At 44.0% G+C, this 12185-nt stretch overlaps 1 protein-coding gene across 1 annotated transcript in view; it reads left to right on the top strand.

The window, feature by feature from the left end:
* LOC126536639 (cell adhesion molecule Dscam1-like) overlaps positions 1-12185 on the top strand; it is a 322345-nt gene that overhangs the window by 242977 nt on the left and 67183 nt on the right. Inside the window, exon 4 of the mRNA XM_050183671.2 lies at positions 3627-3776. Within this exon, the coding sequence (XP_050039628.2) occupies positions 3627-3776 (150 nt within the window). The remainder of the gene's footprint in view (positions 1-3626; positions 3777-12185) is intronic.

Consider the following 12185-nt stretch of genomic DNA (forward strand, 5'->3'; position numbering starts at 1 on the left):
TTTCGAATAATCATCAGTAAAATTCAATGTAAGTTCTTCGCTCACCATATGCGAAAGCAAAAGTAATCTTTGGCAAGCGAGGTGAAGGAAACTGAATGCAGTTGATAGGGGAAGCAGACACGCTGATGAGCTCGCCACTGAACTGTTGCCAACATGTATGCGCCAACAGTTTATGGGTGGCATTGGAAGTGACCGAGAAGCCTGTCCAAGCACCACGTCAGAGACCCAGAAACCATGTCAAGCTCACTTGCGTCTAACAGGCCGCAGAAAAGAATAAGCATTCGTAGGTGCGGGGGGCACCCGGAAATATTTATGCATCGTGCAATCAGGATCCAAACATATGACAAAAGCCTGCCAAGAAAGAGAAGACGTGAATAAATATATGTTACGCTGTCATAGAACAAGCAACGACGAAGTCCACCCAAACGCTAACAAAACAGCGACAGCAAGAGCAATCTCAATGCAGACCGACCCATCCTTCACTATTTACAACGTCAAAATGATGACATGGGCGTGGAAGCCCTGTCATAAAGCAAGCTTAGTGCAATCAATCAATTAATCAATCAATCAATCAATCAATCAATCAATCAACCAATCAATGATTAAATAAAAATAAACCACTCTGCAAAACGCGTGAGCATAGGGTGGCAGACCACCTATAAGTAGCTGCGGTTTCGGTTATCGTACACATAACCACATTTCTCCGCATATACACCTTTCCGCGCAAGGTAGCAGCAGGAGTGCTGAAGAAGAAGAGGAATTGATTGCTTCAAGAAATGTTTTATTAATGGGATAAAACGCGTACTACGTTCGCAGCTGGAGAAATAAAGAAGCCTATCACGCTTATGCCTGTTTCCAGGCAGATATATGCCTGACATAACCTCGCTATTGCAAGAATAGCTCATTAAATATACATAAAGTTATCAAATAAAAATGATGAATAGTAGCCTGTGAAATAAAACAAGGAAATACGGCGATTCTCGGTGACGTCCTCGAGCAGGGGCAACAATTTTGACAACGAATGCCCTCTTTCTCGTACGCTATTACGCCATGCCGACATAGTGGCACTGGTGCAACTTTTGGAGTTTAAGAGAATTAAATATTCCCTGAAATTGATGCCTCCTAAATCCAGCCGCTACTACCTACTCGGTCGTAAGCACCAATCCCAAGCTCGGTTTTTGCTTGTGAAGTCTGAGTCACTATATCTGCGAAGACGAAGGGCCAAGAGGTGCGCCCCTTGCACTTATCACACATAGAATAAAATGCTGCGGAAAGCAGCAGAAACGAAAGATCGAGGCACCGCTAACTAGTGGTTGTGTCCATTTTTTTTCACCTTTTCTATCATTATCCGTGCAGTTTATTCCGTACCAAGATTTATGCCAACTCATCCAGCTTACCAGTGTCGTTTGTTAGGCCTTGAGGTACACACGCTCGTCTTTCCCGCAGCCGCGTAGTCATATGAAAAAGAGAAATCACTAGCGCAGAGTTTCCCCTGTCTATGAAAAACGAGAAAAAAGCGTGGACGCTGCTCGGAGAACATGCCCGCTGCGGCTCCCGAAAGGAATGAAACGCGCCGACTGCAAAGAACAAATGAGCGGCTGCAATATGGGGCAACGCATGTACGAACGCGATAGCTGGCTTGTGCACCTCTTGCTCCTCCCGCTGCAGCTTCGTCGACAGGGCGCGTCTGCGGCGCATTGAACGCAGCGAACGACACCGAGGGGTTCTAATCCCTGGACCGAGCCATTACGGCACGCAGGAAACCGCTAATCCCGTTGGAGCTGCTTACTCATTCGCTACAGACCACCGACGCAGCGGCCGCGTTTTGCGCATGTGTCAGCAAAAAAAGAAAAAAAGAAAGAAAGAAAGAAAGAAAGAAAGAAAGAAAGAAGAAAGGGGGATGGGAAGAAAAGGTGTTAGAGAAGATGGCGCACTGACACTACCCGCGTCTGTCTGCGTATACAGCGCAGATGCACCTACCACTTCGTAGCGCGGTGGGATCTCACCGGAAGGTCATTTGGCTAAAGTGCCAGGCCGCTTGCCTGATTGAGAGTGCTCTGGAAGCAAAAATGGCGGCGGTGCCGAACTCGTCGCCACAGGCGCGTTAGGCCTATGAGGGTTGGTGTGCGCGCACTCGTTGCTTCGATGCCAGTGGGAACGCTTTCGTTCGAATCCTCTCTGGCGAGCTTTGGCATATGGCGCCGACAATTCGATCAGCGTATACACGCACGTGTGTGGTTGTGTTCATTACTGCGCGAAGCCCAATTATTTTTCACTGAAGGACCATGCATTAGGCCGGACTGTGTTCACATGTTTGGCTGATAATGCGAGTAATGCGTGTCAGAACGCCTTCAAGTTTTATCATAATTGTGTGTGCAATGTTAACCACAGGGACTGCACTTGATAGTAGAATAATGGCGCGGATCTTGCAAATTATTCTAAGTCGATAAGCCGTTAATGTGCCCATTAGTTAGTTAGTTAGTTAGTTATTTAGTTAGTTAGTTAGTTGTTTAGTTAGTTAGTTAGTTAATTAGTTAGTTAATTAGTTAGTTAGTTAGTTTGTTTGTTTGTTTGTTTGTTTGTTTGTTTGTTTGTTTGTTTGTTTGTTTGTTTGTTTGTTTGTTTGTTTGTTTGTTTGTTTGTTTGTTTGTTTGTTTGTTTGTTTGTTTGTTTGTTTGTATTCAAACATTCCTCTTACAGAATGAACGTACCCTGCTTCCCGGGCAGAAAGATATTTAACGAGAAACAGTATCTCTAAAGCAATATCTTACTTAATTTATTGCTTTTCGAGGAATGACAACTTTTACGTGGTATTCAGAAAGTAAGAGCCAGCGATTGTGTGCCAACAACTATTTCTTTTTCAAAGCTATGGTCCCTCTTCAAGCACATCTACAAAGGTAAAGACAAGGAATACAAATTTAAGTCCAGACAACCTTGAAACACTGTGGCTTGCTCTTACCACTTTAATGTGTCCTGCACCCCTTCTTTCTTCACCGTAAACTAGAGTTGCGCAGCGCCCACACCAAGTACGGGACATATGATAAGTGGCGCGCCCGTTTGTGCTTCTGGTGGCCGCACAAGTTTACGAAATGCGTAGCTTTAACGTCACTGTCTGCAATTCCGCACAGCACTTTCTCGTCCTCTAATGGCTTTCTCAGCTTTGATGCGCATGTTTACCTTCCCTCCTAACGAAACCTCCACACAGGAGTATTCTTTATTTATACAAGATATGTTTTATTTTTTTATTTTATCTTTTTACTCATATCAAAGGTAGCTCAAGCAAAGCAGTGCAGTCCAGAATTCCCAAGTTCACTACAAATATTCTTGTCATTTCTTAATTTCAATTTCCTTTATTTTTTTCCTATTTCCCCTTGCTCCCTTGTTGGCAAACCAACTGCAGTGTGTATCTCCTTTCATTTTTCTCTTTCCCTCTATCCCTCTGTCATTACCAACAAAACATGTCAACGATATTTCGCCGATTGATGCAAGGACAGTACATAAGTGGTACTTTTTATATCTTTCCCCTTTCTTTTTATGCACGTCTCGATGCACACAGTTGAAACATTGCGCCCTGCACGGGTAAACTTTTCCTCAAACTTTCTCAGCTCGTCACACGCGCATTGCAGGAGACAGGTACAGCCTCTTTCCGACGGGGGAGCTGCACGTGAGGAGGGTGGACGCCACGGACGCCATGTCGCGCTACCAGTGCCAGACACAGCACAGGCTCACGGGCGAGGTCGTCAACAGCCCGTCGAGCAGGAAGATCACTGTCAGAGGTGAGTGCGGCGCACCTAGTGGCTAAAAAACGTAATTAACGAGCGAAAATAGGTTGGGCAATATGGGCAGGACTACGTCAATTAAGAGAGTTTCGATGAGTTTCAGCCCCATATGTCATGTGATACTGAAACTTGGAGGTTAACAAGTACGCTGGACAACAAGCTGAGGGCCGCGCAAGGAACGATAAAGAGAAAAATGCTAAGCATAGCGTTAAAAGGCGCGAAGCGAGCGCTGTGGATCAGAAAGAAAACAGGTATAGCCGATATTATAGTTGACATTAATAGAAACAAAGAAATGAGGCTGGGCAGGTCATGTAACGAATAGGGCAGATAACCAGTAGACCATTATAGTTACAGAGCGGGTGCCAAGGGAACTGAAGCGCAGTCCAGGACGCCAGAAAATTATGTGGGGCGATGAAATCATCAAATTTGCATCCGCAAGTTGGAATCAGCTAGCGCAAGACAGGGGTAAATGAAGATCGCCGGGAGATGCCTTCGTCCTGCAGTGGACATAAAATTATTATTATTATTATTTTTATTATTATTATTATTATTATTATTATTATTATTATTAGCATCATCACTGATGCGTGGGTGCATAAGACGTGCCGAAGTAACAAGAAACTAAACAGCGCCACAGAGACTGCTCTTAAGGTAAACAGTGGTTCTGAGTTTTCCCTGCTGAATGAGCTAAGGGAAATCAGAAAAAGTTTGCAATCTTTACCGATTCTACAAAAGAAGGTTAATTCTCTCGTATTGCTGCAAGAGTTCACGGCTGTATCGAAATCAGTTAGGGAACTCGAAGGAACCGATCCGAGAAGTGCGATTCTGTTTTGAAACAACAGCAGGTTATTCAGGAACATCAAATGTATGATTGTGCTGAACTGGAAGCTCTGAAAACAACTGTGTTAACTCAGACAGCAGTAATACAAAAGCTAAAAGAAAACCAAAATGAAAGTGAGCAGTACAGCGTACTAAAGAATCTTGATATCCACGGTTTGCCAGAGAAAAGTAATGGAAGCCTAACACAAACCATCATGCAAATGCCAGCACAACTGGGACTGTCTGGGTTTTCGTCTGCCGACATTGCGGCCGTACATCACTTAAAAGTCAAAATCGGTGGAACACCTGTGGTCCTGGTGCGCTTTACATCCGTAATTTGGAAGGAAAAATGTTTTGAAGTGCGGGGAAAGCTGAAGCAACTACGTGAAGGTGTATCATTTCAGAGGATCTACTTCAATAATAACTTGACCAATGTTAACCGTGATCTCTTCTGAAAAGTCAAAATGAAGGCAAAGGAGGAGGGTTATTGGTTTTGTTGGACGAAAGGAGGCAAGATCTTCGTGAAAAAGAATGAGACAGCGTCTCTTGTTGGAATCGGTAAACAAGTAGACCTGAGGCGCTATAACGTGAAGCAATTCCAAAGTTTTCTATTCCAATTCTGCAATCAGCCCTCCGCGATTGGTCAAAAACTTTTTTTGGATCACCCCCACTTCGCATGTCTGTCATGCGACATGACGAAAACCGCGATAACTCCCAATCTGACATGACGTTTACATACTGATTATGCATGATTCGATTGAGCAAAAGAAAAATAATTCTTTCTCATTCGACGCCTTTTCGCCATTAACCCTCTTCTATTGATCAAAAGGTTTCAGGCTGCACCCACTTCTCCAGTCTGTCACTGGACGTCACAAAACCTCCAAAACCCACTGCGTCTAAGTGACGAGTACGCGTTAGGTCGGCTAGCGGTTAGATACATTTTTCACTTGGGGTAGCAACAAATATGCTGTGAAGGCCAATTTAGACACAATTTAAGTAAAGAGCAGGTGCCTGCAAAATTTCGTCCAGGACTGTGACAGCGGTGTGTTCAGACCTGGCAGCTGCACCTGGATAGAGCCGTTGTTCGTGCGACTGACGTATCCCGCCTTTCCTGGCACGGCACACAATTTCAGTAGTTCGTGAAGCTCCCTATGCCTTCCGGACATGGGCCCATGCATTTTATGACTGTTCACAAACGTTTAAATGTACCTGAATGGAAGGTGCTTTCAAACCAGAAAGGAGATCAAGTGCTACTCGATGTCTTCTTAAGCAGCAGCCCTTCCCGAGAAGGGGTTCAAGTATTGTTTCGAGAAGTGGAAGGAGAGCGGGACTCAGTGTGTAGAAGCAGGAGGTAACTACTTTGAATGGGATTAGGACAACAAAAACACCAGATGACGACTTTTTTGTGGGTTAGCGAAGGGGGTGAGGGCATGGTCGGACGCTTTTCAGACAGACCTTATACCAGTGTTTAGGGTAACCATCATTGTTGTGATAATTATTATCATCATTACCAATACCTCTGACATGATAATCGTCATTATCATTATGAACGGCATATTTTATGTCAATTAAACGTCCCTCACGGATATTTCTAATTGTCCTTGTCTTGCATCAACAGCAGCAACTCATCTTATAAATTTTCTAATCTCATCACTGCATCTGAACTCAGGCCGCACTCGAGCATGTTTCCTTTTTTTTTTCTTTCTTTTTTTGCTACTGCTGCCATTCAGTTACTCCTTGTAAAACACTCGTTATCTCTTTTCCGCGACCTTATACCAACGCCATTTATTTTAGCTTTTGTCAACCATCGATTACCGTTAGATGCTTCGAGCAGTAGACATAGTCCAATAAAGCACGTGCCGTGAGTTGTTGGTATACACAAGAATGGTGTCGTACTTTCTTGGATTATAACAAGGTATTTATGAAATGTCGGCACCTTGAAGCGGCACGGGCTTCTCCTTTAACATAGAAGGTATTGAATATCAAGCAGCATTCTGTTTTTCAAAGTACGATTGACGTCCCAAGCGCTCACCACAGTTTTCGCAGAAAGTGAAGTCTGGATAAGGTAATCAAAAAGAAATAAACATTTCGAATATGCAACTGTGTTCCCACTTAAAACAGATAATGAGACACAATTAACTTTCAGCTATTGGATATTGACCCTTCAGCTGACTTGTGTGGCAATCGTTAGTGTGGAAATAATTAGACAGACTAATGAAGTGCAGGAAGGTGGGTGCGTAAGAAGACTATACGAAAACTAACCACTCTAACTACTAACTACTAACATTCAGGCGCCCACAACTGGCGTGCAATAAAGCCTGTCTAGCTAGTGGTCGATCAAGTGCTAGTACCTTCGGAAATATGAGTTTGGCTAGGTAAATGTTTGGGAGCAGAAGTAGCTGGGGTCTCGACTAGAGGAGAATGAGAGGGGGAGGCAGCGTTGGAAGCGGCTTGCTGCTCAGTAATCCATTTAACTTATTGAAAAAAAAAACAAATCTTAAAGTAAAAGGTAACACAAAATAACAATAAGAAAGGGAGTCATTTAGCAGGCTTAAACACTAACGCATACTTGCCCCCCCCCCCCCCCCAAAAAAAAAAGAAATGAAGATGAAGTAATAAGAACGAGAGTCATTTTCGAATGGTAGTCGCTACCAATTTCTCCTAATTATGATTTGCGTCAGAATTCTGGTAAAATATTTACTGCTTATGAACCTGTTAAAAACTAAATAGACCAATCTGTGAGCAATCCGCCGTTCTTCAGAAACAAATTATGTTCTTTCTAATGCTCTAATTTAGGTCGTTAAAGCGAACAAGTATGACTTCGCGTAGCTGGGCATTACCTAGCATTACGTTTAGCGAATTGTCTCGATGGTCAGCGAACACGGGATACTCAAAATTAATTCGAATCCCTCACTACTACGTGCCTCATGATCATATCGTAATTTTGGCGCATAGTACACCAGAACATATGTTTTTTTCAGTAGGGTTTGTTATAGATGATATAACAAGCAGGCATCGGCTGAAGTAGGCTTACACATGAGAGGCGTAATTATAGAAGCCTTCATCTCTAACTGAACGTGAAACTGATTACGATGATCACGATGATCATGATCATCAGCCATAGGAATGATATCATACAGTGCTATTTTCCTAGAACCGTAACCGACTGTAATAACCTTGCTGACAGTGTAGTAATTCAGAATTCATTGTTATTGCTTGAAGAGCATATTCAGTAATAAGTTATTTTATAGTTATTTTATTTTGTGTGTGCGTGTTGAACCATATACGGTGCTTGTAAATCCTGTATTGAAGTTGACATTCTGTTACGGTCTTGCGCGTGATGACATTGGTGAACAAGTTTCTGCTATGTATATGTGTTGTTGAAGCGTTTACTTGAATGTATTTGATTTCTGTCTCAATATGTTACTATACAAATATCCATACCCACCTACAATGGTCTTCTTTTCAAGCACGCAGTATTTATAAATAAATAAATAAATAAATAAATAAATAAATAAAGAAATAAATAAATAAATAAATAAATAAATGCACTTGATCTGGAGGACGAACTGAAATGTTGGTACTATTCTTTTTTTATTGGAATCAATATTACCTATAGTTAATGCTTAAGATCGCTTAGCGTGGCACTTCTAACATGGCCGCGCTTTTATTTAACATTATTCAATACTGAATGTGCAAATTCTGTACTCAATATTACTCGGTGCTTTCATTGCCAGCAGCACTCAACATTTACTAACTTATAGCTGTGAAAATTTAGTTTTCTGTCCTGTCTGTTTAAATTGCCCCAAGAAAATAGCGCAGAGAAACAGATGGCCCTCTTTGGTTCACAGAAATGTTCATTGTTTGAGATGTACGCTTCCCTATGTGTATTTATATCTTTCTACGCGAAGCTCGTTCTCCATGAAGTTGTGAATATATTGAAAGTTGAAGATAGCGATCAATAACTTAATTACGAGAGCAAACAAAAATTTCAGAGTGATAGGACTTCCTCTCCCGAAGGATCGATAGCTGCCTACCATATGTCCTTACTTGGTTTATTCGTTCAGTTTCGGAACATACAAAAATATACAGTGCTCTGAGCTTCTAATTTCGTTCTGGACAGGGCAGCGGATAAATTGAAAAACGATAAAGATAATGGTGGCAAGAACAAAAACACTTCTGGTTGTACAGAGAGTTCATTGTTTTTCCTGTATAATTATTTTGTTTGTTTGTATGTATGTCATCGTTTTGTTCCAGCAGTGTTTCTGTTATCCGTTCTTGGTGCCACTTGCGACAAAAAAAGAAAAACACTGCGACCGATGCAGATACATGCAAATATGGGAAAGCAACTATTGAATTAGCAACGAACCATTCCGCAGCTGGTCGAATATTATTCTTGAACTTAAGTTATGCAGCACTAGGAAAAAGAGAATAATGGTCACGTCCACCCGGCCTAAGGAGTTTCAGCGCGATTGGTGCGGTGACAAAGCTGAGTTTCCTCGTGGATTTGTTATTAGGGCTAGGGTTAGCTTTATTAAGTCTGCGCCTCCTCGATAAGTCCTCCTATCTCTACATAGGGTTGGAAAATGCAGCGTGCCGATGCCTTTCGAAGCCGTAGCCGGGACGGAGCGCAGTACTAACACACTCACTGCTAGAAAATTTTGCTCTTTCTTTTTGCACATCATCTCCTACGAAAGTTCTTTTTTTATTTCTCTCTCTCTCTAGCTCTCTGTTCGTAAGCCTGAGGTGGGTGATAGGATAGGTGGGTGCATAAACACGCACACTATTCATGGAAGCACATGTGGGCCCATTGCGACGTGTTCCCAGCGATCAACAAAGCGAGTGATTTCCCGTAGGCAACCAAACTGCTTGCAGGGGAACTGAATAGATGCACTTAGACGACCATCCTTTCACGGAGGAGAAGATCTTGGGACCGTGGCCTCGTGCGTCTGCTATGTACATGGCCACGGAGGCGCTGCTGCTTTCTTAAAATGCACCAACCTGTATTATCGCCTGTGACTGACTCGGTGATGCTTGCGTGTGCAGTGCAAACTGTGAACTTATTTCTTCCTTCGTCCCTTTCAATCCCCTTTCCTCCATTGTCAGTGCAGGGTAGCCTACCGGGCTCAGCCTGGTTAACCTCCCTGCCTTTCCCTTAGGACCTCTCTCTCTCTCTCTCTCTCTCTCTCTCTCTCTCATTCTTCTTCTTCAAATATTTCTACGCCATACAGCAAATATGCTGAACAATAAACTTTTCTACGGGGCTAAATGATCAACGAGATATACATGGCCTATATTTACGTGTCAGGCGCGAATGCCACACGTGAGCAGTGATCGCCGCTTAAAAAATAACAGCGTCCCCTCCGTTCACATTGAACGAGCGCACTACATAGTTACATCGGCACGGTGTGTACTGACGGTGAAAACGGTGAAAGAAATTTGAAATAAAATTGAACTTTTATTCGCCCAACCTTTGCCCTTAAAGCAAAGCAGCGCAAACGTGACAACGATAGCGGCGCGCCCGACTGGCGTTTGCCGAATCTAAATCCCACAACAGTACAATCTGCCCGCTGTTTATACAGGCCTCACCGTATACTCCCGTAGGTCCGAGATTGTGTGCGACACCATTGGCGCCGCACGTGCACTCCTATGAGATATGCCTCTCTCGCTGTATATGATTGGCTACAGCGTTCAAGAAATGTTGGATACAGCAAGAGCGTCTCGCGCCGAGTGATAGACAACAGGAGATCAGTGATAAATCGGTGAGAGTGGTTACCGGCACAAAAATACGTAAACCAACACAACCGAGGAAATATCGTATCATATGCTGTGATACCATAAAGTATTGTAGTGCGGGACGCGAGCGCGGCTGGATATCAGCAGAAAGAAGCGAGTGATGCGTCCCTGAAGAACAAGCAACAACGGACTTTATTTTTGTGTTCGTCCAGCCTCTACGGCTCGGTTACACACCCTCGCACCACTTCCCTTTCCCTCACACTCCGCAATAATATTTTTTCAAGTCAAAAGGGGAAAGGGTGTCTGGCTGCTGCTGTGCGACCGTGAGGCCGCGACAGTATCATGACTATATCAGGGGTGCAGCCAGGGGGCTTATGAGGCATCAGCCCCTTCCCCTCCGAAATTTTTTCGTGCTGTCATGCACCGCCGACCAAAACAACCCCCGGTGCCGGAAATCATTCCGAATTTTGTCTAGAGTGTCTTTTTTATGCTCGAAAACACATTTCGGCGCGAACATTGCGAACTCTGGCTAGATTTCGTGGCAACACCCATGCACCGGAAGTCACATAACACGAAGAAATCCATCCGGGCACAAAGTTTCTAGCGCGTTCCGACGGCGAGTGGGCTTGTCATGGCTTATCGCGGAGGCCGCGGAATCTACAGAGCGCATGGATTTCAATTCCGAATCTTTATGGGTATAAAGTTCTCATAACTTTTTGATGCAAAAGGTGCCCTACCATTTCCAATGTCGTGCTTTGCATTTTCAATTCCAGCACTTTGTGGGTTTAATGTTCTTATAAACATTTGACGCCAATGGTGCATTGACATTTATAAAGTCGTGCATCGGAACATACAACGAGGCAAGCCAAATCAACACACTACCAGACTAGCTGACAAAGCACGCAGCGAGGATCGATGAGATGAAGCGTTGTGGTGGTCCATTTGTGCCGTGATATCACAGAAAAGCACATAAATTTTTTTTTCACCTGCGCCATAGCATCTATGTCAAGACACAAAAGCAAGCAAAGGTCTCTACGTTCTTATTTATTCTTTCTACTTTGACTTTAATTTGCGAAGGCGCATTGAGCCTCTTCTATTTTCTTGTTCTCGCTACCCGCGGGCTGCCAGAGCCAGCCAGAGTGCATGCGTTTTTCTCGTGTTGCCCTGACAACCGCGGGGCGCACTTTGGTGCGCTTTCGTTTTTCTCAGGCCGAGTGGATTTTGGCCTGGCAGAGTTTTTGGACGCTTTCTGGCTAGCAGAGGAGAAGAAGAAACAATAGTCGCTCACCACCGTCACTGTGGGAACTAGACGGATCGCAACGCGTTCACTTGGGGGCATCACCTTCACTTCGATGTTATTGTAACCTCTACGGAAAGTCTTGTCTCGCCGGTGTAGGATACCGAGCAGTATGCGTATTGGCTCTCCGTGGACCAAGCGTCTCACGTTTTCTTCGATATTCCTTCGGCAGCCACATTAAGTGTCCAAAGTAGGCATTCGATTGTGGCTGACATCCTTTCTTCTGCGCTTTCTTTCTTTCGGGGCCATTTTCATTTTGGCACCAAAGACATTGCTGCGGCGCAGTGAATTGTCGCATGGTGCAAGTTCGATTTTGTTACTTCCTCTTCATTTGCGGAAAGTAATGGGCCACGGGACTCTTCAGTTGCCGGTTGCTCTTATTATATCATAGCGATAGCAATTAATCAACAGTCGAGGCGCATTCCTGCCCGTCGCCGTCATGTTCAGTATAAAGTCCAAGGGCGGTAACATCGTCACCGCGCACCGCATGCTGTATGTGCGAGTGAAAGCGTATGGAAGGCGGGGGGGGGGGGGGGGGGGGGGGGGGGCGTGTC

Source organism: Dermacentor andersoni, chromosome 4 (assembly GCF_023375885.2).
Source record: "Dermacentor andersoni chromosome 4, qqDerAnde1_hic_scaffold, whole genome shotgun sequence".
In the NCBI taxonomy this organism is placed as follows: Eukaryota; Metazoa; Arthropoda; class Arachnida; order Ixodida; family Ixodidae; genus Dermacentor; species Dermacentor andersoni.